General features: G+C 33.3%; 3 protein-coding genes across 5 annotated transcripts in view; 2 read left to right on the forward strand and 1 right to left on the reverse strand.

Annotated features, from left to right (window-relative positions):
- The first annotated feature begins 1,194 nt into the window (after window positions 1-1,194).
- Window positions 1,195-14,360, forward strand: LOC117328324. The gene is made up of 12 exons (XM_033885848.1): window positions 1,195-1,218; window positions 2,495-2,690; window positions 2,944-3,099; window positions 3,868-4,002; window positions 4,984-5,129; window positions 5,610-5,708; window positions 6,673-6,754; window positions 6,882-7,055; window positions 7,671-7,799; window positions 8,057-8,165; window positions 8,371-10,389; window positions 11,197-14,360. The coding sequence occupies exons 1-11, from the start codon at window positions 1,195-1,197 to the stop codon at window positions 8,477-8,479; spliced, it is 1,359 nt and encodes a 452-aa protein (XP_033741739.1). The 3' UTR covers window positions 8,480-10,389; window positions 11,197-14,360.
- A 633-nt stretch (window positions 14,361-14,993) lies between these two features.
- Window positions 14,994-27,885, reverse strand: LOC117327292 (organic cation transporter protein-like). 3 transcript variants are annotated; one of them, XM_033884218.1, is made up of 10 exons: window positions 27,814-27,885; window positions 22,821-23,014; window positions 22,081-22,288; window positions 20,199-20,302; window positions 19,680-19,834; window positions 18,880-19,048; window positions 17,094-17,318; window positions 16,554-16,780; window positions 15,933-16,114; window positions 14,994-15,688 (listed from the first exon to the last, which is right to left on the reverse strand). In XM_033884218.1, the coding sequence occupies exons 2-10, from the start codon at window positions 22,961-22,963 to the stop codon at window positions 15,464-15,466; spliced, it is 1,638 nt and encodes a 545-aa protein (XP_033740109.1). In that variant the 5' UTR covers window positions 22,964-23,014; window positions 27,814-27,885; the 3' UTR covers window positions 14,994-15,463. The 3 variants fall into 3 exon arrangements, with proteins under 3 accessions (XP_033740109.1, XP_033740108.1, XP_033740110.1); XM_033884217.1 differs by lacking the exon at window positions 27,814-27,885 and adding an exon at window positions 23,773-23,844; XM_033884219.1 differs by lacking the exons at window positions 22,821-23,014; window positions 27,814-27,885 and adding an exon at window positions 21,535-21,639 and having other exon boundaries at window positions 22,081-22,194.
- LOC117327294 (organic cation transporter protein-like) overlaps window positions 25,082-27,927 on the forward strand; it is a 28,877-nt gene continuing 26,031 nt past the window's right edge. The window contains exon 1 of the mRNA XM_033884220.1: window positions 25,082-25,247. The gene's annotated coding sequence lies outside the window, so the exon portion shown is untranslated. The remainder of the gene's footprint in view (window positions 25,248-27,927) is intronic.

The following is a 27,927-nucleotide window of genomic DNA, read 5'->3' on the forward strand; positions in this document are numbered from 1 at the left end:
GTGATTGACAGCAATGTTACATATCGAAAGTAAAATACTTCCTATATCTAGTTAGCTAGAATCTTCGTTTCTTTTACGAAAAAAAAAAATAAAAAAAATAAATGTGACAATTAAGCAGGTAACGATAAACATCAGGACTGTTATTCCAACCAGGAGCGTCTACATTGGCATTCAATATTTACAACTGTAGTTTTAAAAATGCCTTACAGTCTAATCAGAAGTTATCGGATAACACTTACTAGATTTCTTTATTCTTAACAAATGTATGATAATATTATTTCAATTTTAGCTACTGTATTCCCTAACATTATTACCATCTTTTCCAGCTCCGGATCCACCATCAGTATCAGCTGCTACGTTTTGTAATACGACCACAAACGAAAGTATTTCCCTTACCTGGACTGCACCAGTACATCCAAGGGGAATCATCCATTATTATCTTATAAACAGTATCACAACGGGCGTTATATTTACAACGCAATCTAGCCTCACACAATATGTAGTTGCTGGACTTCGACCAGGTAGGGCTTTAAATGATTGTACAAAACTCTACAAGGGTACATAAGGTAGTTGGAATATGGATAAAGTAGTAGACAATGGGCCTATATACTAATAAAATTAAAACAACGAGTTTAATATGGATACAGTACTTGACAATAGGCCTATATACTAATAAATGAAAACTGGTTTATAATGGATAAAGTATTAGACAATAGGCGTATATACAGAACACTGAAATTGGGTGTAATTTGGATAAAGTAATAGACAATAGACGTTTATACTGAACGTTGAAATTGACGATGGTCACTTAAATTGATTTTAATTTGGATAAAGTACTAGGTAATGGGCGTATTTACTGAACACTGAAATTGGGTTTAAATTGGATAAAATATTAGATAATATGTGTATATATTGAACACTTAAATTGGTTTTAATTTGGATAAAGTACTAGACAATTGGCGTAAATGCTAAACAATACAAATCTGTTTATTTGATTTGGATATTTCTATTGATATTGTGTCGTTTCAAAATGTCTTCATTTCCGTTCTTACAATCTACGGATAGCTAGAAACATAAAAGACAAACAGAAAAAGAACTCTCACTTTTATATTTTAGGAAACATCTACATCTTCAGTGTAGCTACAGTTAACGATGCAGTGAAATACCGAAATCAAAGTGATAATAGTACACAATATGAATGCAGGACTACGGCCGATTGTAAGTATTGTATTTGATACCGTTAACCTGTGTATGGATATCATACGTGTCTACAAATATAAAAACAACTATAGCCTAACACATTGTTTGTAACATAACTGTCTGTCTGAGAGTTTACTTACTCCCGTATACAATGTATGTGTTGTATACGAACATTTAATAAAGCTGAAACTTGGATCCAAAACAAAGCTAAATCACGCTACGATAAAACAAAACTTCGATTACATTAGAAAATTCTTGATTAAAACAACAACGTGGTGTAAAAAAATTTATTATGCATATCTATTCATACAAAAATTATTCACAAGACAATCATTTGTTTCGTGACAAAATATATCTAAACTGTTTACTGTTACTTTTCCATCTTCTTTTCTATAATACGTTTTTTCATCCTTTGATCAAGGTGTCCATAACGATCATGAACTACACTTTTTGAAATACTTAATAACTATAATCATTGACTAAATTGACCTGTTCTCATATAAATTATAATTATCATTTCAAGTTTGATATTCTTAGCTTACAGTGTCGAAAACGTCCTTTATAGTATACCAAAAGATACGTTCGCGATACGTCGACATGAACTTTTATTCCGATTACAATGCGTTAACCTCTCCTGATATGTTCAGTATTTCGACCCTTGTAATGTATTTCCCCCTTTGCTTTATAGTGTCAATGGAGCCTAGTTCTTTGGTCGTTTCACAGAAAGAAAGCCGTGAGTTTACCCTGAATTGGACCAAACCTACGATCACCAATGGGGTACTGAGTGGATACCGACTCATAGTCCTACACGGAAACAAATGCTTTAAGGAAAGTCAAGTTCACGTGCAACTTGTGTTCATGGGTATTTGCTTTGCTGTAAAAAAAAACCACTCTCAGCAAGAATAAATGATTAGTGTATATTTAATTAGGCATTTTCCCCTCCTTAATTTCTTTCTGAAATTCAAACCATTTTTTGTTAGTTTTTTGTTTTTGTTTTGTTTTGTTTTTTGTTTTGCTTCACACTTTTCTATTAATGGTAACATTAAAGGATCATAAAAGGACGTTACAGTTGTTCGATGGCATTTTCTATTAACAATTTGAAAAATATATTGTAAATGTATCCAAACTCATATTGAAAGACGCTGTTCACTTTTATGAGATCCATATCGACCTACAGTATAATAGACAATTATAGGTATATGCGTTGTCTGCTCTTTTTTAACATCAATAATATGTCAATAAGAAGTTATCATATGAAATTTGATTGTACAAGGTATGGCAACTTAATTTTCAGTGGAAACCATTCCCGTATTCATGTGCAGTCGGTGACACACAGACTGTGATCATTTCGCCGGATGATCTAGATGGTGTCACCAGTTACACAGTCGAGAACCTCCTCCCATACACTAACTATACCGTCAGTCTGTCGGCTGTCAACGTGGCAGGGGACGGCTTACCTCGTATTGAAAACTTATTGACGGACCAAGAAGGTGAGGCTTAATCTAACATACATTTCAATAAGTAATGTATAATTTCATCACTATACCTATTATGTATACGAACGTGTCACCAATTTCCATCTCATGGTAATGTGCATTTATTAGGCATTGATACCTTTTGATATAACCAATATCCTTGTGATGCATAAAGAAACCATTCGGTGGTTAAACGATTAACCATATAAACTATGATAATCAAGTAATGTCTGGTAGAAGTAATAGTGTTTTCCTCTCCTAATTTCAGTCCCTGAACATCCTACTGATTTGGCTGTGACGGTATTGAGTCCGACAGAAATGTTTGTGTCCTGGAACATTAGTGGACCATATCCTGGCCCCACCATATTTGAACTACATGTCATGGCAAAAACACCTGAAATAAATCGAACAGAAATCATACGAGGTTAGTGGCATATACCATAACTCTCCTCATTGTACATTGTATATAATGCTAGACAATCGTAGGGTATCAGACGGAAAGGCATAGCTATACAGTATAAAATGTATTCTCTGGTACACATTATACTAGTAGGTTAAGCCTTTTTTGTATGCATGATGACACAGTAGTCTAATAGTAGGACGAAGGGCTACGTGACCGAGGGGTCGCTAGTTCGAATCCTGGCGCGGGCGCTGTGCTGTATACTTGAACAAGGTTCTTAATTCCAGTCGAATCAACTGTAAATATTGGAGGGCAGTGAAAGAAACATCGTTTGTAAGCTGTTATCGCCTAAATGGCAGCCCCAGCTGTATGCTTTACAATGAGTGGACAAAGAAACTTGCTGTTTGCTAAAGGACCAATAATCACGGATAATAATTTGTGAACTTCTTTGAGACGATTACCTGACAGACGGAAACAAAGTTGACTATGGTCAAGGCATTATGCAATTAAAGCACGGCACATTGTCAAATCATGATCGTAAGTAAAATATAATATAAAAAAAACAGCAGAAACATCACTTCATGACTGCAAGTTACAATGCAACTTGGAATGAACTTACTGCATATCACAAAGTTCTTACAAAATAATCAATGTGGCTCTTTACTGACGTACAGTAACAGAAAAAAAAGTGTGTGCATATGTGCTAGTAAGAGTAGAAAATTATCTCTTGATAGAAATTCAATAGCCAGATATGGCGGCATAATAAAATTAATTACAATTTGCTTTGTATAGGATTCAACTCAAGATCTTATACAGTGAAAAATTTGGAAGAGTTCCGAACGTACACATTTAACATCACAGCCTCTACAGATAAAGGATCAGCTAGTTTCGAGCAGGTACTTCCGGCCGCCACAACACATCCTGCAGGTGAATATATTTTCCCTTTTTCTAGTTACATATTAACTTCGGTCGTAACCAATGCAACGTAAACTATTCATTACCGTTATCTCCTTTGTATTGCCTGCAGACTATACTATTTAAAACATTAAACAGTGTCTTTTTGCTGGCTCATGAAGCCAAGAAACATAAAAACTTCTGGCTATACGCTATTTGCCAAATCCAAATACTGTAAACGTACATATTTTAGCGGTAATTTTATTTTAGCGCTTTTCGCGCTGGAAGCCTTGCGCTAAATTATGATTGCACTAATTACTTTTTGTACGTTCTATTTCTATAGAAAGTTCTGTGGATGCGCTAATTCATCATTGCGCTAACTGGCTAAAATCTGCAAATGCGCTAAAATTTGATTGCGCTAAAATAAGTACGTTTACAGTAAACGTTTTGTGTTTCCTTGATGAACTATCAGGTACCAAAATTGCACGTGAGAAAGATGAGTGCAACATTTCAGTGTGTGTCGACATATCAAATAAAATTAACGCATAAGGAAGATTTATAAAGTTAATTAACACTGTTCACGTTTCAAAGTAATACATGTCAACCGTAAAAGCTAAGCACATACCGTGGAGAATTCCCTTATGATGAAAAAAATGCACCCTATTACGTATCAGATTACCCACAGGCAATAAAACCGTTATTTCAGCTTTATGAAGGCAATCTAACACGCTGTGGGCAATACACAGAATGGTATGGTACTCATTGGTTTTAAAATTTTTGATGCTAAAGTGTTCTGACTGTTTTAATTATCCAAAAGGCGACTGACATTTTTATGAAGAGTTACAGGATAAACTATATGATGATAAATTACTTTTCTGGTCATTGTTTGGAAGATGAACTCGTGAATATGTAAACTTTTTCATCTAGACGTGATTTGATAAATCTGTTTGGAAACTGTAATGCCTCAAACATACAGATTATCCCTATGTGTATATAATTGCCTTTGCCTTTTAGCTCCTGGTACAGTTGATAACTTTCGGGTAACCCGACCTGACGGACCAGACTTTGCTACAATGATAGTGTCTTGGCAGCTTCCTCCAGTATTAGACAGAAACAGTGATATTACTGAGTTCGTGTTTTCTTACAACGCTACAGGATTGGTAAGCATAATTGCTACCTCCAAGTGAATGATGCTATAATCGGTTGACTTTGATGGATGCAAATCCTGACAAAAAGCAATGGTATACATTTCGGACATATCTTTAATTCATATAGATAAGGTTACATAACAGGCATAATATTTCTTAAAAGATATCACACATTTAGCGCCACAGGTAAATTCCCATTACTCTAAGTCTTGCAGAAGACGCTTACTCTTTCACAACACCTGGTCTTCTATTCCTTGTTCTTTTCCCTGAGTCTCCATGTAAGTTAATATTCTATTTGTATTTTTTCTCTTTCGTCGATTTTGTCCTTTGTTTTAATGACGATATTATTTGTTGTCTAAATTCATGATTAAACGGAAAGACATTACATGATGCTTAGTTTTTACTATCCAAACTGAGCTGTATTTGTAGATATTATTTGGATATTTTACTCCGTCAGATAAATTTGTAATGCTGCTGTTTCTTATGTTCTAGAATGTAAGCTCCCAATCAGAAGTGATAGATGTAACCTCCGAAACAAATCCAATAACCAGAAGTGTATCAGTGATACCATTGAACACATACCGTATAGAGGTAGGTCATTGCTGATTCGGTATTTCAATTATTTGTATGTTTTACTCATTCCATTTTTCAATAGAATCAATTTTAAAATAATCGGCGAAGCACCTACATTGCAATAGCTTTATGTTAGTGTGGGGTGGGGTACAAACTTTATAATTCCGAACAAGCAGAAGAGATTCAATGAATGAACAAAACGACTTCATAGGAACATACGTCACTATTGGCAAGACAAATTAAATATGCTAATAATTCAATCTTGATAACTATTGAATCATTTATCGACAGTTTTGTCCAAACAGTACATAAACTGTGCCCATCGGTTCAGTGGTTTGCTTCTGTTGCAATATTGCAATAAATATATCAAGAAAATCTATCAGGGCAAGTGACAAAGTCAAATTTTGTAAGATCTGGGGTGTTTATAATTCTATTTTGAGAATCATATAGATATTGTCCATTATAGACCACAGGAGTTTGAAATTGCAGCATCTGCGTACCTCGGCTAGCCTCGATCGCCACATATATAATATAACAAACATGGGCAACTGATCTAGTATATATATTTTAAGCGTAAACACATGTATATTCAAGTTCTATTTCTTGATGGTAAAATATCCTTCCTTCCATGCAGAAGCCTGTGCGATATGATATTTGGCAAAAATAATTTAAATAATGGGTCAGGCTTGGTCAATTTTGAGAACATGTCGTTACTTACAAGCCAAATTCATGGTGGGTTATTTAAAAATAGAATGATTGTGTAGAAGATATATACAAACCCGTTCAATGAATTCAGTTTATATGCAAACCATTGTATCATAGCATAAAACACAACACGTAATAGTGCTTTGGTGATCAAAGGTCAAGCTTGAGGGTTCAACGTTCCCATTCTGCCACGTCAAAAAATCATGAATATTTATTCGATGCACTTACCTGTAGATATTCTCAGGTTATTTTTAATGGTATATCAATGGCGTTTTAGGTGTATGCTGTAGGTACTGATTCTACTGGAATTAGCCTCATTGGATCTAAAAGCAGATTGACATACTTTGCACCTGCTGGAGGTAAGAATTGAATCTACAAATCTCGACTTTCGTCGAAAATGATTGTTTGAAAACACCTTATATGATATGTTATAATGCTGTATTTAAATTACGTCACATAAATTACATCATAATACTTCAATTGCAGCCCCACCACTTGATGTGGACGAGTCAGTTATTCCTTTCCCTTTGAACAAGGACGTCCAAGCGACACACACTACGTTTATGCTAACCATTGGGAAACAATTCTTCACGAACAATATATATGGTCCTATAGTGGATTACTCACTCGTGCTGTGTAAACAGACATGTACTGGACTAGGTAAGTTAAACATGCCAACACCAATGTCTGTTAGATGCTTTTCCGAGGGGATACAATGCAAAATACCACATATATAAAACCCTCTCTATAGGGGCCACTTGGTTAAGGTCCAAATGTAACAATACATTGTAAGAGAACCTCTGTTAAACGGCCAATAGCTGTGAAAGTAATTATAGTCTGACTATTACCGACAGGTTCTGACTGCATATATTCGAAGTACTGTCACGATTCTACTCTCGAGGTTTATCGTATATTTACTTTGTGCTTTCTTAGGAGAATTTCATTTTCATTCTTACACTAAATTCAGTACGTATTAGATGAATTTCATATTCGCACACTTTTGTATAAAAAAAGACAAATCATCTTTATAAATAAACTACAGGATCATCTTTCTGTGAGGATGCGATATACTAAAAATTATTTTCAAGTGCTTCATTTTACCTGTCGTCCAGAGAATGTAATGCTGAAAAAGAAATGGGTTCATTAACCTATCTCCTCGCATATTGACCGTTAAAAATACTTTGCATCGTTGATTGGTCTGCAGTTTTTTTTTTTTTTGGCTTTTAAAATTCCCCGTTTGTGGTGAAATAACGAAATTTAATTATTTTTATTTAGACGATAAATCAGAGACAAGAGAAAACGATTACTTAAGTAGTATTGACGGTTGGAATACTGCGAAGACGAAGGGTTTCACACAGCCGTACAGGGCTTTGTCCAAGTTGGAGTTTGAATCTGCACTGGCAAGTATGTATTGACCCTTTTTATGCGATGTTACTAATAGACATATTCTGATATTTATGAGGTACTGGCCGCAATGCATCTATATAACATTATAAACCAAAATGGAAACAATGGAAACACTTGTGATACACGTAGGTAACAATGTTACATTGGTAACCAAGCCTTTTCATTGTTCCTATTCTCTTGGAGATGACGCAATGTTTGTAAATGATATTAACATAATATAGATATGATATAAACACTTTAAATTTGTGCTGCAGGTGATGAGAACTCGTCGATATTCCGTATCGCGATTGGAAAGGTATTGAACTGCACCAAGACAGGGAAACAGTTTTGCAATGGTCCGTTGGAAGCAGAAGCTGCATATTTGTAAGTTAAATAGTATATGTTGTCATCGATGTCAAAATAAATTCGGGCTAGTTGTTAGTTTTCCGTTATTAGGACTTCAAAATTTTGCTGTTCCCAAGGGAAATTACACCTTTATATATATGAATATACCTGTCTGTTACAAATGGAAATTTGCAAACAATTGATTATCACACACAGAGTCAAAGACGTGTTAATTCTATTTCAGTGTAAAAGCAGCCGTTTGTACAGTCGGGGGCTGTACTCTGTCATCAATATATGGACCATATTCAACACTAGCAGGTATAAGCCGTAATTGCTCTCCTATTTCACAATAAGTTATAATAGTCTCATCACACATGCTTTTTCCTTTGTGGATTTTACTTTCATTATTATTATTTTATTTAGTATTTTATTTAGGAGGTTCCAAAAATACGGGTAAAGCACATACGACATGAAAGAGCAGACATGGTTTTAGAAGTTGTTATTGTATTTGAAATTTGATTATATGCTGTCTCTTTTTGATGATTTATAAGTTCCGTCCTGTTTTCAAATTGTTGATGTGGATTCATGTCCATGACCTTTGACGTGCTTTTTAATTGCATTTTTAGTTTTTTTCCATTGTGTTTTTCTTTTGACGTCTATTTACTTCGTATGTCTATTACATCAATTTTAGATATACTATTGCTTTACAAGTGTTGATTTGTTTTGGGTCGTTTCGTTCTTTCCGATTTGTTATATTTCTGTTGATTGTTTTGCTCGCCGAGATGTCGTCGTCTTGCTAATGTGATGCGTTTTATACACCGTCTTGTTTTTGCAATGCTTATGTGATGTGATTTTATACAACGTCTAGGTTTTGCAATGCTTATGTGATGTGAATTTTTAAACCGTCTTGTTTTGCAATGTTTATGTGATGTGATTTATACACCGTCTTGTTTTTGCAATGCTTATGTGATGTGACTTTATACACCGTCTTGTTTTGCAATGCTTATGTGATGTGATTTTATACAACGTCTTGGTTTTGCAATGCTTATGTGATGTGGATTTGTAAACCGTCTTGTTTTGCAATGCTTATGTGATGTGATTTTATACAACGTCTTGGTTTTGCAATGCTTATGTGATGTGATTTATACACCGTCTTGTTATTTTGATGCTCATGTGACGTGTTTACACATTGTCTTGTTGTTTCAATACTTACGTGATGTGATTTTATACATTGTCCTGTTGTTTCAATGCCTATGTGACGTGTTTACATTGTCCTGGTGTTTCAGTACTTATGTGATGTGTTTTACGTGATGTGATGTTATACATTGTCCTGTACATGTATATGCATTGCTTATGTGATGTGTTCATACAATTACATTCTCTTGTGATTATGTTATTTTGTCCAACATTGGGTTAACACTTTACTTAAGTGATGATGTGGTCTATAAAGCCACGGATTTTCTATTATTTTTTTTTTGTATTTTGGATGCATATTTGTTAATTCATTCAATTGTTGTGATTATGATTTTGTTGTTGTCTAGTTCGAAATGTAGTGTGTATATGACGTGTTCTTGTGACTTGTTTTTCGTGATGTTTAAACATTTCTTATTCAATTATGACTTATTTAGATATGTTGTTTTCTTGATAAAATTAGTTATTGTTTATATTATACACTAATCTTTTTCATCCCTTAAGAAATGCACATTGATATTGTTTTGAATGCAAATGTGATTCACACTACTTGAACATGGTATTGCAATGTTTATATATTTTTCTCCGTAATTGTTTTTATTATTCCATGGACAACGGTGAGTATTACTTTACTATATAATTTGTTTAATTGATTTACATACAATTTTGATGCATAATATATCGCATATATATATACATATTTAAAAAATGATATGTTGGTTGTTGTTTGAATAGGTTTTATATTTACCGCATTCCTTTTTTATTTCTTGACTGTACGGCTATTTGATATCTTAAAATGTAACAGTTATGCATAAACCATAACGAAATATTGTTGACGTACGTTACGGACAATCTCGGATACCATATTTGTGATATAGTCTTGTGATACGAGTTTGACCTATATATTTATTATGAATGTGCTGATATGTGAACTAAAATTGATGCTTTGTGTACGTAATTGATTTTTTCTATGTTTCCCCAAAACTCATCTGCCGCACTGCTGGAGATATATCATCATTGCAGTTTCGCTAGAAATGGACATAGAGATACTCATGGTGGATTTACATACCATGTAAGTATATGCATATATACATCAATCAATTTATATGTTTAAGCTAGGGAAGCCTACGGAACAAGACATTAAGGAATAGCTATTGAGGCTCAAATAAAGGTGTATACTATACGTATTTAGTATACATTTAACATGTTGCATAATGATTCGGTAATGATTTTAATGAATTTTCATTTCACATGCGATTTTAGGGACCGAGTGTTTCTGAATAGATGTTTTAATTTTAGCGATCTTGCGGGAGCAAATATGAAAACCATGAGACGAGTTTCATAATAAAAGTATATGAAATAAAACAAATTTAAGATACTTTCTATCACATAAGTCCGAAAGCTTACTTTGTGACAGGTCAAATGTCAAACTATGGAGGGCTTACATAAAGGGAGATTGACATTTTGTTGCTATCGACAACTCATGACGTCATGTCATTGTCGTCCATATTAGGATTATTTAAATGGATTTCTGACATGCACAGTCAATGACAAACACTCCGCATTACACAGACAAAATGTAATCAAACTGAGGATTCAGATATTCAATTTGCGAATTATCATTTTGTTGAATCTGATTTTTAAGATAACTTAAGATATTTTGATAGTTATTGCTTTCCATTCTATATGTTATATTCGCTTTATTGGTTAAAGAAACCGGACATAATGGTTACAAATTTCATAATAATTTAATTATTTCTTTTTCATTTATGTTTCCATCGAAGTTTTGAACTTTTGAACTGTTTTCCGTTATAAGTAGCATGACTAATATTTCAATAGTGAGTGAATATTAACAATAACGATTGGAACTATTGTATAGGTACTCAAACATCGTTCGGTACAGACGACAACGACGATGATGACAACAATAACATAACAGCAACAACAATACAACAGCCATTTCTACCACCCAACAGATGGAAAAACATCACTGCATTGGGTGATGAATTCAAAGCAAATGCAGAGAGTGGAGAGAGACAATGTTAAGGCAAACAGCACCGTGTATACCATCGACCATGATGTGATGTATACAAATGGGTGATGTGCTTCTAGAAGACGACATAGTATTGACAGTAAGCTGAACATAGCTTACTGTATAATTCAAAACATCAGCATGTACCTTTTGGAAGAAAGCGTTCCGGGTTAGTTTCGGTTAGCGTATTATAACTTTCTATGTTAGTTTTAGGTCGAATATCTTTCTTGTTCATCTTGTATACGCGTATGATATATTGTTTTCCTATATGGTAAATTTGATTATCTAGGTTATCATGCACAACTTTATAAATATCAAAAGTGATTGTATTGTAAATTAAATATGCCATCATAATTTAATTCGTGATTTATTTATGGTTTGTTCCAGATATTAATTCAGGAATCAAAGTCAGATTCACCTTCCGAACTTTCAGTACCACCAATTGCTCCTTTCGATCAGTTCATAGGCATACCGTGCTAACATATATCAAGCTTCATGAATACGTTTCTATCAATTTATTTTTGCCGGGAATACGATGACAAACAATTTTCTCGACATTCGATGTTTGGGCAGAAGTCGATGCCTATAAGATAAGACACGTCCGGAAAAATCCAATTTCAACTCCGGAAGCAAGCTACAAATTTATGAAATATTTAGTAAACATTGAAAATATCTAGGGACTAAAAGCACATAGTAAAAAACTTCGCCTGCAACTTGGTAAATCTGAGCGTCCTTTTAGATAACCACCTTATTTTCAAATAATTCATGGCTTATTTTCAAGATTGGCTTATTTTCAAGCATACTTATTCTCAAAAGTATCTGAATATGACAGTTCAAGAGTTACAAATAGCAAACGTAAAGATTAAGATGTTGTAACAGGATGTTGTATATTATTATAGTAGAATATATATCATAGACTGTTTTTTTTTTTTAATTTTAGAATGGTAAAAATAATTAATAACATGATAGATGTGATCAGAAGTGATCAATGAAATGTGCGGGACAATCATTTAATCATTACCTTTTTACGTTGGACATCATAAACAACTGGTATTTTAGATTATTGTACAACGTAATCGGAAATTATAGCATGGTTATTTACAGAAATTGATAATGGAAAGTTACGTTGTTCGCATTTTTCATTTTTAGAATAAGAGGGTATTTTGTGGTTTCAGGTCGTGTGAGAGTGACTGAAGTAATGAATTTTATATGTAAGTCATGGTTTGATTACTCTTAAAATGTCGTAAATTGCGTTCTCAATATTTTCTAGCAAACATATTTTCGAGGAGGTTACGTTTATAATACTATCATATTGTGACAACACAGAGTTTTGTCAAAGCTCTGGTACAGATCTATGTCTTTCAATATCGTACGTTTCATATCATCGACTGTATAAGTCTTTCATCATGTAAGTCGTCATGTAATTGGTGTATTGAGGCAGAGAGCGCAGCCATGATGTTTAAATATGGCAGCTGTAAAGCTAGCACGTATGTAAATTGTTTACGCATGCGTTGTTTCGAAGTTCCAGACGATATTTTCCTCGATACGTTAGTAAAGTTATGTGGAGTTATAGCTATTGCGGGGTTTATAGAACTTAAATCATATTAATTTTTTTTACATTATTCTGTACATGTGTTCGAGATTATCCAGCGAATTCCAGCAATTACCAGTGAATACCAGCAATCGCTTCACGCGACTTTTAAATTTAGTGGGTGATTCAAAACAGTCTGCGTTCGTCTTTGTCGGTGGTCAGTTGTGTTGTTTAGGTGGGTGTCTAAGCTATGGGCAAAGAGGTGTTTCCTCAGTTCCAAAGCTTGTCATGTATTTATGTGTTAGGTTAGGTATAGTCTTTATGTGTGGGGATGGGTTTATGTAATTTAATATACGATTTTCGGGAATTTGCTCTTATTAGGTTTATTCAAAATAATAGTGTAGAGTTATTAATATTAATGGGAATTATTATATTTTCTAACAATTTCTGGAAATTTTGAGATTTTTAAGGGAACATATATAGAGTAAGAAATACTCAATTGCGTATAATTTATTCTGCTGAATTATGAGTATAATCCCATACACGTATGGTTCAAGATGAGTGAGAGTTATTGACTAATTTATTTTATTCAAATATAATTTGAATTTGCTATAACTTATAGTGAAGGGTTTTGATACATGTGATAGAAATAATGTTATTTACTCTATTAGCGAATAAGATTATTGTAAAAGTGCTCAAGTAAATAGTCTGCTAATTTAGTATTTATTCTACATTTTGAAATATGTATGAAGTTAAAGTTATTATCAGTAATCCAGAAACTTAGTAAATGTGTAATTTATTAGAGTTGAAAGAGGTATACAAGAATATGAGTTGAACTATGGAAGCGAGTATCGAATTGTTGTTGTTTCTAAAACATTTTATATCTTATAAATAAATGTCTAATTTGTACCTGTAATTTGGTATCTTGGTTGTCTCTTTGAAGTTTTAGAAACTAGTCAGGTGTTTAATTGGTGCAAACTAAGTCGTCTGTTAGGGTAGATAGGCAAGAGTCTCCTACCCATCTTATATACTATTGTAGAGTCCTGACCACTTGACCGTCACAAAGTGTTTATTCTAGTTGGTTTCGTTATATTTTAGCAGTAGTGATATGGATCCGTTGCTTGATAGTTATTGTTTTTAGTATGTTGATTGTAGTAGATTACCATATTCTTTATCGGAAGGTTTAAGAATTCTATTTGTAAGAGGGGTAAAAATTTTATAAATATTGATAAGCATTGATTTTCATGGAAGTTAAACTTTAATTGATAAAAAGGGTAATTATTTTGGGATATTTCAAAAGAATTGAGCTAGCTGGATCTAGAGTCGAATAGGATTATACGAGTTTTCAACATTCAGTTGTTTAAATATTTCATTGCAAATATTCCTTAAATAAATTATCAATGTGAGTGTTGTGAATGAACTAGAATGAATGAAGGAATTGTATGCTATTGTTATAAATATTATATTTCTAAAAATTGAATTACCCTACTTGTAGAAATTCTTTGTTATATTTGAGTAGAGTTCACCGTTCTGGGGTGATTGTAGGGATGGATATTCTAGAACTCCAAAACAAAACTTGTTAAAATGAGTAAATAGTCTAAGGGCAGACAATTTTAGGGGAGTTTGATTATTCGCTTATAAACTGATATAGACAACAATGATAGGCTTGACATGTATTAACCGATGCTTGAGTTGGTACCTTCAAGAGTTATAAACGGAGGGTAAATGATGTATTGTCAAGATATTATAAAACGATAATGTTTCATAGATTAAAGTTTCAAAACCATTAGTTCTTTGTGGACTATCGGTATCAAACCGATTAATAACAAAACTTATGTAGCAATTTGCCACGCTACCATCATTGTAAGTGGTTGAGTCAGATCACTTAGATATTTCCAACTAGATGCGTAAATACGATTGCTAAGGGTAGATAACTCGACTGTACTTTGTATTTTGTGACAGTCTACTTATTTGTTGCTAGCTGAGTTTTAAGGATATTTACGAGATAATTCTAAATACACGTGTTTATTATTGTCCTCTTTTTATGTTATGCTTTTTCTGATTCAGAAGAACGACATTGCGAATGCTGAACAAATAAAACAAAATCAATAGGTTAAGTATAAATTGTTGAATTTATGTAAACTTACTATATCAACAAAAAATAAACCGTAAATGAACGTGAAACAATATAGTCTTATTCACTATATAACAATATCGGAGATTTTACACTTAAATATAAGATTCACCTTTCTGTATGTTGCACATTTTATAAAAAGTTGCCATCTGCAGTGTAGGTCTTCAGATCTCAGTTTGTCAATGGTTATTCCAAAGTAGCTATATAATGTCGTAAACGTCACACAATAAGGTGTAGAACAATTAAACACAATAATTACAAAAAATAGACTTATTAATTTAACAATTAACATTATTTGAAAAAAATTAACACGATAATACAAAAATTAAATGCAATAATAGAACAATTAAACACAATAACAGAACAATCAAACATGAGTCATGGGGAAAAACAAAACTATACAGTCACGAACTTATCTAATAATTTACATACTGTATGTTACATATATTTTATGAATTACATACGGATAAATTAATACGTTCATCAAGTGGTTCTTTTTTACCGAGTTTATATCTAATTTCTCTGTTCATGGCCTTGGAATGCGCGACCGTTTCCGGAAGATGCGCATTTTGTGTTTCTGGCAGGATCAACGTCATGAAGGCTGCAATAAGGCAGAGAAAACCAAACACAAAAATAGGCACTGCATTCCCCATTCTTCCAGGAACCACGGTTCCCTGTTTTCAAAAAACATAAAAGAATATATTTTTGATTAAGAAAATTAACTTAAAAGTTTGAAAGTAAAGATGAAAATATTAAAGTAAAGTTAAATATAAACATGAATTGCGATGCGAAATAAAGTTTAAAAACTAAATATGAGAATAACTGCAAACTTATTTATTTTCTTAAAACAAGCATTTAGTTTTAGAAAACAATGCCAGTTTACAGCATTATATTCCAAGTTATGGCATAATAACATACCAATCTTGCAACTGCTGGGGCCGCCATATAACCTAGATTTCCAAGAGAAGTACTTAATCCCATACCGGTGTTTCGGACCACTGTTGGGAAAAGTTCTGCCGACCATATATATATTACACTGAACCCCACTGCCATTCCAATCTTTCCTATCATTGCCAACACAATAGAGGCAATTTTAAAATCTGAAACCGAAAACGATTAAGATTGGAGACCAAAAGAGATACAACTAGGAATACATTAAATAAGGTAATTTTGATAATTAAAATAATGTTTTAATTATTTTACAATGATATAAAACATTCAATGTAAATGGTGAAATTTCCTCCAAAATACGTCTAGAATCAATGGTACATGTATATGCTTTCTTTGTGTATATCATGTATATGTAAAACAGTAAATTCTACCAGAAACCTTTAACATTTAGGAATGAACGGTAAAATGTTGGATCACAATGCGAATACTTCCTGTGTGGGGTGGGATGAACGAACGTAACATTACAATGCGAACACATCTTGTATTGGGAGGGGAGGTAAAATGTTTGATGAACTAATGCTACATTACAATGTGTATACCTCCTGTGTGGGGGAGCGGTGGACATATATTGATTTACACTGTAAATACCTTCTGTAGCTAGGACTGATATAGCACCACTTCCCAATAGCGACAATCCTGCTACTACCATGCCCAAGATATATAATTTCTTCCGACCCATCCTGCCAGCTGACAAGAGGGCTATTGTATAGCCAGGGAGGTCAGCGAGACCACTGAGTAGGACGTTCAAGTGGAAGCTTCCTGCCAGGTTTCCGGTATTCAGTGTAAAGCCGAAGAAGCAATGGAAAACCACGAAACTGTACAAAGAAAATTGTAATATGAAATTATAACATCTGCACAAGTTAGCGACAGATACGCTACCCGCTTATCAATGTGATATAATATAATATCATAATACAGTATAATAAGATATTACATAACATGATATAATTTAGAAATACCTTAAAAAACAAAAACAAAAAACAAATGCTGGATGCATCAAAGCTATAGCTAAGCCACATGTCTAGTGCTTTATGTAACGAAAGGCTGTATCACTGCTATATACATATTAAGTACAAATACAAAACACATAAGCTATTATAACTATTTATCTAAGCTGTAGAAACTTACCAATTGAAAAATATAACCAATGACTGACAAAGCAGAGAGCGCCGTTTGAAATAATCAACGATGCCTTGTTTTTTATTCACATTTCTTTCTGTCTTTTCATGCATGTCAGCAGGCAAAGGGACACAATTGATGGTATTACTGGAAGCGGCCATTTTCAAAACTGTTTTCCTGGCTTGGTCTATCTTTCCCTGACTTATCAACCATCGTGGGGACTCGGGAATAACCCTTCAAAAAAGTAGATTTTATATAATTTTACAACAGTTTGCAAAACAAGTTATACTAACTTATAGTAATCACTCTTGTGAGGAATCTTACTGTTAGAGCGAACTGGGGTATCCAGAATAAACCCACGTGATCGGACAGGTGATACTATACAACATATCGGATCGGGTATTGAACCCTGGTGGTCTAGGTGAAAGGTAAGTGTGTTACCACTGTATCACCCGATCGCAATGGAGATTGTCAAGATCAATGCATAAAGTATGTGATAAATACATTGAATATCTTTCTACACAGTGGTCAATTATCTAATAATATTTACTGTAGGAACAGTTTTATGATATACTATATCAATTGTCTGATACCATTCATTACAAACTGATGAATTAATGTTCGCTAATGTCAATCCTTCTTAATCGAACACGCCTTGTGCAATGTTTGTAATCGAACGCACCCAGGGATTTCTGTCTTTCTAACTTCCGGTGGCATTGTCATTGTCACGGATGAGGGAACAGTCCTCTAACGGTGAATTGAACTGTTCGTCCTCCTCCCGTCCTTCCCCTTTTAATATACATCTCAACAGTGGTCTTGAATATCGTCTGGGGTGTTTCATCTGTGACAGAGTTACTGAATATGGGAATATTCAATACTCTGTAGCAAAGACTGTACACGATGACTGAATTTCTACAGACGACAGTGGGTACTGTAACATCATATTGGAATGGATATGACGACAATTGTTGAAAATGTGTTTCAATTGCGCACCAAACAAATACTTAATGACATCTGAAGGTTCTATTCAAGTAAGTTTTTATGAACATGTGAAGCATTGGACTACGACGATGCTTTGAAGCTGGTGATGTGTGCCTCATTCATGCATGGTTATCTTGGAAACAATGACAATGGACCAGTAAATCTACGTTATGGACAAATGAGTTTGTATGATGTGCACGTTATTCCAAGAATAGAGCTAGTATCATTCGTATGTTTTCTATTGAACATGGGTATTGTTAATTTGGTATTAAATATTATGATTTTGAACTATATATATAGGTGCTTAATTTGAGAGATGTTTAAATATCCCATATAGACCGGTTCAAGCTTGACACACTGCTTGAAATGAAGTTTAAATATGAATTATAATCGATTGAGTCAATTTAGTTAAAATGTTAATGTTGTTTTGACAATTGGGTAAAAAAATGTTTAAGGATATAATAATTTGAATTAATTATATGCATAGATCATCAACTGTCAGTGGTCGGGGCGGATTCCATAAAGAATCAGAAGAGAACATAAAAAGGTCAGCCGCCTAATTATGTATAAATTATTCTTGCTAGCTCTGTTGTACGGAAGGCCAGTGGCAGTTTATATAAATTGTGTTTTTTTTTACCTAAGGTGAGATGTCTACCTTGTAATGGTTACCAGCGAGTACTGTTGTTTAAGGGACACGGGTGTTTTTTTCTTTTCAAACATTCTTTGTGTAATGTTTGGATTTAAAGATAGTGGAAAATTGTCATACAGAGATAACAACAATATTTGTGATTTCTTGATATATGAAAATACATACCACCAATACACCACAAACAGGATAATCGGCGCTGTGCAGGCTATCTGGATATATTGCCAGTGTCGTAGACCATATCCTATCCCAGCTAGCAGAGCTATGCCAGCGGAATAGGGATAATTGAAGAGAAAACCGGCCCATTGACGTTTTGAAGGTCCGACCATTTCTATAGCTAAAACCGTAAATAATTTCAATAAATAATATTTTTTTTGGAGTTTTCACACCTCTATTATAATTATATTGGCACGAAGATAATATAACTATATTGACATAAAGATAATGTTTCCTTTGGCAATAGTCTGTTGAGATACTTATGGACTACAATCGTATCTTTTATGCAACATCAAAATGATTTTGGTGCATTTAGTTATTGTGAAAAGGGTATTTACACTGTATCCTTCGACTTTTCAACATCACCATATTATATTTTCATTAAATACGAAAATATGTAATTTTGCAATTTTCAATCTTGAAAATGAAACAGATTTTTAGACCATTTGTTATTCAAGATCTTACGTTTCTAAAGTCGTTACTTTTTGTTCTTCTTTTGTGCATCAACAAATAATTCAAATATTCATTTATATTTTGGAAGTCTGTGATACCTTGTGATATAAAACACAGTTCATATGAATGAAGAAATGTTGCTTCATTATGAAAAAGTTATGTGCACATTAAACACAGAAACCATTACTTTCAAAACGCATTGTTTACCGCAGTATTATAGCTTTAATCATCCATGTGATAATAAAAATGCAGACGTTATGTGAAATTACTTGTTTTATTTGATGACTCTAAATACAAACCTAGAATGAATGATGATATATATACACCCCTTGATGTCATAATCTGGATGAATCGTAATATAGCAAATATATAATAATTTGGCGACCATGCTGAAGCTAGTCCCGATACGAACACGAAGAAAAGACCGTAGCATATCATACGTTGTCGACCAAATCTACAAAATACAAGAAGGCTGTATACAGTGTTAAAGAGTCAGATATGTATATCTAAAATTGCATTTAAAACTATAATTCGGCATTCTTCAATTACTGAATCCAGTAATGTTAACACTGAAAACGGTACGGTGTACATTTGTATCTAATAGATCAATAACAGGGACTTTGTTAACATTTCCAAATATCCGTTTGATCTTTAAATGTAATGAATGGAGCCCAAATTGCAAGATATTTAGTAAGTCAACAGAAATTCATCAAGCAAATTAAAAAAAGGCATGAATAAAACATTTAAATGGAAGGAAAACAATCTTATATTATTTATTATTCAATTCAAATCATACATAGTGTGTTTCTGAAGGATACCTGTCGGCAAAAAATCCCTGAAATAGTGATCCTGTCAGCGCTCCGGAGTACATGAAAATCTGTATGTATGCTGGGATATTTGCATCTTCACATACCAGGTTATGCTAGGAATAGAAATCTATTAATAACACCATGTTTTTATATCTAAATGCATAGCAGTAAATTCAGAGCCTACGACATATTTTATTTCTTCCTTTTAAAGGTATAAAAATGATAAGTACAAAATAGTCTTTAAACATAATGTAATTAAAATATATTAAACCATTATAAATCATATTTAGTCGATAGCATTGTGAATCACACAAATGTATGATTGCTATTTAGATATACAATGTATAAAAAACATCATATAGGAATGGTACATATATCTTAATGCATATCAGTAAATTCAGAGTCTACGACATATTCTATCTCTCAATCTTAATTGGTACAAAAATGTTAAATACACAATAGACTTTGAAAATAATCAATTTAAAAAAGATAAAATTATTATAAATTATAATAAATCGCCAGCATTGTCAAACACACACTGAAGAATGTCCTTTTATTTCCACGGACACGCTAAATTAAATACTATGTAACAACTCACATTGTCAGAACAACTACTTTGTAAGGAACGTGACGATCTCTGACCCCTCACAAAGCAATATATCATCTCAAGTCAAACATACACATTACTGTTTACAGAAATAATATGCAAGCAAACTGTATCCAACAAGATTGAATATAGCATAGAGATTGTCTAAGGTGAAGGCTTCGTGGACTTATTCATTTTTTAAAGTATTTCCCTACATTGATAAAATAATAGATTATTGATACAAAAGTTAAAATTCTTAATGAGCCGCATTTGTTTTAACTGAAGAAGAAATTTAACAGTATATTGATATTGGAGAAGTAACATGTACGTATTTATTTTTTTGTAAAAGCGAGACAAACAGCCAAACTTTGTTATCCTGTACTTTGATAACTCGAAGACTCCACTCATCTCGACGTAAATTCAGCCCGCCATCAAAAGATTTGCATAAAATATACATGGTAACCTCGAATACCCGATATCTCAAAGTTTTTCCTGACTGAAATGCCATAAAATCCCATTGTATTAGAGAATTTATAATACAATGGGATATATGCTAGATAGAATCAAGACGGAGCGATCCTGAAACCTCTTCGCAAAAGTGCATATAGATACCACATTCCGAAATTGCTGCATCTCATATACCCTTTCTTTGAAATTCCTGGATTTTCACGTGAAGCATTACGTACTCCAATCATATTTTGTGAAATGAAAGCATTAAGAACAATACTTTCAAATCCTCATACAGCAAAGATGCGTCACCTTCTGGGGGTAAGGGTGGGATGTTATACATTTGCATAACATCGACACTGGACCTCTTCATTCTCCAGAGAGAAAATTCCTTGATCCGTCCTAAGTGATTCATTTCTAAGCAAAGAAAACATAGATTGGTAAATAAAAGAAACGTTTGCAGAAGTCAGAAATCTGCAAACGTTTATCATAAGCTTCAGCTGTTTGAGTTTTGAAATTGACAAAATTTTGGAAGATAAAAATAAATAGTTCTTAAGCAGATGCTTTTTAGATTACACTAGTCATACACTTATCCACACAAATAAATACACATCACATGCTAACATTATTAGAAGTGATGCATACGATATGTGTTTTTTCTCGCCTTTTTCACTTTTAATAAAACACCGATATGATCAAACAGACGCAGTTCTAATTTACATTACGTCATTCATACCCAAACAGCTGAATGTTAATAGAAATGTCAATGGAAAAAAATAATGTTTCGTGGAACAAATGACCAATATAAGCAAAGGAATGTTTTTTTTTTCATATTGTACCGGTAAACTAAATAGCTACCTGTGAAACGAAGGTTTCTATGAATACAGACTGGTCGTATGTCCAGATCGTGCACGGCTGTTTGAGAGAAGTAGCGTTTTCATCCGATGAGTTTATTAAATATGTGAAGCAAACATCTTTCCCTGCATTCTGTATAAATCTCCCGGAAAAATTTACTGTCCGTTCTGAGTACCACTTTGTGTTGTTATGCACACCACTCTCAGCGCACCTGTTACATACAAACACATTTGAATATTTGATTAATTAATTAAATTACATTTAAATTGTAATATGTCACAAGACAAACAATGATATTTCAGTAGTGGTATTGTATGGCATAATCTACACATTACATCATGATAAAATGAAGTATTAATGAAAACACAGGAAATAAATAATTTACAAGTTAGAAAACGGCTGGCTTATATTACCAGTGTATGTCTAAATAGAAATATATGTCTGTTTGTAAAGCAATAGTAACAAAGCAGTAGCATCATTTGCCGAACTGATGTTACCTCTTGATGCTTATGTTGGGATGAAATTAAGATATTTACTATCTTAGTGGTGGTCGTTGTGGAGAAATGGATGAGTATCTGTTGGAGAGGGTTTCAATAAGCATGATACTAATTAAATCAACCTATATATGTGAGGGTTATAAATCATTCAGGGGGGAGGGGGAGGGAGGGGGTGCTCAGTGCTAATCATTAAGGATAAAAGGAAAATGGGTCACCACTCTGTGTATATGGGATATATTAACTTACCTGTGTTTTGGCGAGAAGAGCAGTAGTGCGTTGTTTACGTCAGATATACCTATGAAGATAATTGGCAGACATATCAAAATAAAAATCCATCTTTGATACGGTCCAAATTCTCCAACGGCCTTCAAAATGTCATCAAATCGCATAGTAGCTATGCCACGATGTTTTCTTTATACACAGCTTAAAAATGCAGCCACCTGTGAAAACATAAAATGCAAATAGGTGATCTTGCTATGATACTGACGTGTTTGAAATGAGTGCTTATGATAATAAATAACAATATATATATATATATATATTCTCTCGGTACAACTACGACAGGAAATTAAAATCTCTATCTTCGGATCACCAACACAGAGTGTATATGATACATTGTGCTAATAAGGGGGAGGGGGAGGGATATATATATGTTCCTTATACGATGTGGAACATGAGTATTGAGCTACATTTACGACGAATTATATCTAATTAATAACTTTGCCCCTTTTGTTGGAATTGTTCTAATGTGTATCTGTTAAATACTGTGCATATTCGAGCTCCGGATGGCCGCCATCATTAATAATAGTCCCTCAACCGGAATATTTAAATACAAGCGGATATGTTAAAAATGACTAATTAGCAAAATCAATATACACATATCGCCTTTACAGGAACACACACATACATATCTATATCATATCATATCGATTTTGATTTATACGACGTCTAACGCACAAACGCTAGTACCTGACCTAGAATCAAAATCACCCAACCTGTTAGTCTATTATTAAGCCCTAGTTGATATCCAATACGATTTATTTTATCATCGGATTTTTACTAACATATCTAGTTACGTTACTTCTTTCCTTCATGGATATTTACAATAATTTTCTTTTCGTTTAACGATAGAATATGGCATATACCAACCAGTTATGATTGGGATTTTAATCACATATACACACATAAAACCACTTACCAGTCGTAGCTCGAATATAGCAGGTATGTCAAGTGAACGAAAGATAAGGTAAACATGAGCGTAGGGTTACACATATTCAGCCGATACACAATGTATAAATTCACGTATAAAAGTAGCTCCTAAAACGTACCAATTTCATTTTACAGAACAAACCCATTTGAATAGTTTGTTATTGTTTGGTGATTGTACATGTAAAAATGTTGTAGTATACCTTTGTTACAATATAGGTTATATGTGTATTGATTTCCTTAATAAATAGGGCATTATACGTATGTTATGTCGCATGAATCGGTCATAGATAAACACAGGCGTACACAAAACATATGTAAATTAGAATGTTAGGATACCTAACCTGTCTGTCACAGCTAAGACAGGAAATAATTGACAGGGTATCGAATTCCTGAAACAATCTACAATACAAACATTCCCTTGTGTTCTTTTTAAATAAAGGCGCCAGTCGGATCACACTCTACGCTGAGGGTAATCATGCATAACATTTGTCAACAATACTGTATATATACTGTATAGTAAACGACTCATTTCAAACTCAAATTGAGTTTTGTCAGCACTGACAATAACCTGTATTATGTAATTGTCAGAAAATTTGTCACTGCATTGTAACGACTTTTAATTACTAAATAGCATGGCAGCTTAATATTTTGCCAAAAAGTTTTTTCATCAAGCAGTGATACTGATTCACCTGTTGTTGAAAATAAAGTCATATGCAAATGTATGATTATTAAGAATCTAATTTGAAATTTGTGATAAAATGTTTATATGCGTACGTAAGTAGGCATATGTATTAACAATTGGTTTTATATTCTGTTTGAAATCGTCACAATGCTGCATAGATGTATAATTTATCACATGTTGTGCATAAAGATACTATGGCGATGCAAATATATTATGTGATAGGAATACATTTTTGGTTAATAGATTGAAGCAAAATTAAGATAATTTTAAGATTAAGATAAATAAATAAACAAATAATTCCCTGCCGGGCCTGATAACAATACAATATAATTACAGTCTTATATTTTCAATATTCTTTTGTAAGAGTGAACACTCATTGGATATATTTTATGCATTTCTACCTCCAGTATAATGCAGAAAGTTTCTAAAGGCTATTCACTTATTATAACATGGAATGTTGTCATTCAATCTGATCACCTATGATAAAACAGCCGACATTGCTTCTGTACTTTTACACATATAGACGTACACGACTATGCGTCACAAATATTGTATTGCATGTAACATGTGTGTAGCAGTCTGTCGCATTATGATACTGGTTGATATCTGTACGCGTTATGGTAGAGTAAAATTTTAAATGAGCGGGTAAACACATATTAGATACACCATTGAAATTCATGTTTACCGGAGAGTGGCGAAGTCCACGGTAACCCCACATGGTTTAAAGAGGCTTCCGCTTACAGGCTAAATTGCAAGGTCAAGGAAGGACACAAAGGCTAAAGGTAGGACAGATTAGGGACAAACATATCAGTGTTATAGAGAATATATACATGTTATCGTATTATTCAAGCAGGTGAATAGTTAATTGAAACGGATTTTCGTTTGTGGCAAATAAGCTATAAGATAGTATCTTTAACAAAAGTAATAACTTATACAACGCCGGTTTCAAAACTTGGTATGAGATGTTTTATCACTTCAAAGAGAAAAAAATATAACAACACTGTATTACACCTTGATTTATGAGTTAAGTAATCATTTAGGTTAAATTAGATAGTAACTTACAATTTGATGGGGGAATGCTTGATACATTCTCCTAACATTAAGGAAAATCTCCGAAAGTGAAATCTGCTGGGTAGAACTTTATAGAATTTAGACTGCTTTTTTTCCGAATTTCAGAGAATCATACTGGAATCTGTAGAAAATTGACCGAGGTTTTTTCTTTCAAATGCTTTCTTATAGTATTATCTGTGTATCATTGTGTTCGCACGTGAGTGTATTAGTGCGCTTGTGACTGTGCGTTCTTGTACACTGGATACACCACGCCACTTCAAAATATATAGGGCACCTCTTGGCCCAAATCATCAAACATTAAAGAGGTTGATCGTTGTGTCAGTAAAGATAGAAAAGACTAAGTCTGAGGTTATCACCTTTCATTTACCTTTGTACTTCTAAAGGTTATGTGCACGCACGCCCCGATATGGCATATATTTAACAGGGGTCGGATTATATCCTTTTAGAATCCGCAGTCTTTGCTGTTTAATCTGGAGGTAAGACTGTATGTCTCTAATTATCTTCAACTCGTTACTTTAGGATATTGTCACTTAATCATTTAGGGAAAAAATAAGCGTTCATTATGCTTTTATAAGTAAGTCGGTATTCTCTGTCTGTCTGTCTGTCTGTGTGTGTGTGTGTGTTTTTTTTTTACATGATTGTTCAATAAGGGCGATTTGAATTGTGTCCCCAATACTACAATATATGTCATGACACTGTATTGTATGGATGTATCGCCTAAAACTATTTTAATTCAAAGTCGTCCTTATTGTGTCCATAAGGAGTGTTGGTTGGTAAGCTCTTCCTCAGCGGTCTTTACGTCTTCAAGGTTGGCCTTCCTGCCCTCATGATACGAATAGCTGCATCAGTTCAGAGTACACACACGTATCTAATGTTATTTTAAAATTAGAAATAAGTTATGATGACCTTTCCCCGTCCATAATTTAACATTCATTTTACGCCGATTATATTTTCTGACCTCTCTTCTGGTTTCCACACTTTTGCTCTAGCATTTCTTACGAGCTCCACGACAGCTTTATGACATTATTATATATTTATGCTTTGATATCTACTCTACCAATTACAGAATTCATATTGAAAGACACTATACACCTGAAGCTTTTATAGAATCCCATTTTTAATTTTCTTGCTGAAAAGAACTAGATCATTATGTTTATATCGTTCAATTCGTTGCACAGCTATAGAAAGATATTACATCTCAGCCACAATATACATTTTAAACATGATTTAAAGTTTACGTTGAATTACAATATTCAATTATTGATACGTCATTGTTATTCTAAATTGCTAGTGTCTGTAGTGTTCAACAGCTGTCGGCAATATCACTTACCGGGCTATATTCTTAGTGAATGTTGGTTAGTTTTGGTTATCAAATGTATTATATAGTAGTAAAAATTGAAATGCGAATGCAGATATATATAAATGATACTTTGTAGTAAGTGACGGTACTTTCATTGTTCTTTAACACTGAAATGAACATATCAGTTATTTTGAACAAGGAATTTACAAATAGTATGAGATACCTTTCTATCTACGCTGTAAGTATTTATCAACAAATACAAAATGTTCCTCGAATATGCACAAGATAAAATCAGTCCCACTTGCTAGAGCTTGACGCACTTAATGATGAACATATGTTGCAAATATTGATAACTTTATTTTTATAAATAACGAATAGTTGGAGAATACGATAAACATATGGCGATATATTATTTCCATTATATTGTTATCCTCGATGTAAATTGCATCACAGTATACATATGGCAAGCTTACATATATAGCAGTACAAATAGTCGGATTGTACAAATGAGTTTTATTTATGGAAGCATTTAAAATCTCAAGTGCCTACTGATGAATAAATTCATCATTACATGCCTTCTGAATATATATTCAGAGCATGTCTGCCTTTTTTCTGTTAAGTAAATGCATAATTTTTAAAGCACCACCAAAATTCATTATGTGTAATAGGCTCGGTGGTAACCAGAGCAAGAACGTTCACCCCGTTAATTTATTCAATCAAACATTTACTATATAGGTTTAGCATTTCAAATGTAGATCTTGATAAACACACCGCTCGCATATCAAACATTCCTTGTGGTATATACGTCAAAACACCAAGTGTTCATCGACAAAGCATCATATATTATCGCTGAATAATCATCCCGTCACTCTATTTGTTAATGTAACCAAATAAAGAAATGTTGAAAGTATGTCACCAGCCACCAACGTGTGTATATCATAGTTATTGGTTCAACAATTTTAAAAAGGTATGCTTACCTGAAGTGACGTTTTCTCAAAGGAAGTTTTCCTCCAAACCTCATTGCATATTATTAAATAATAAATACACATCTCATCTTGCTAAGATATTCTTGTACAGAAATGCAGTACACA

The sequence above is a fragment of the Pecten maximus genome, chromosome 5 (assembly GCF_902652985.1).
Source record: "Pecten maximus chromosome 5, xPecMax1.1, whole genome shotgun sequence".
NCBI lineage: Eukaryota > Metazoa > Mollusca > Bivalvia > Pectinida > Pectinidae > Pecten > Pecten maximus.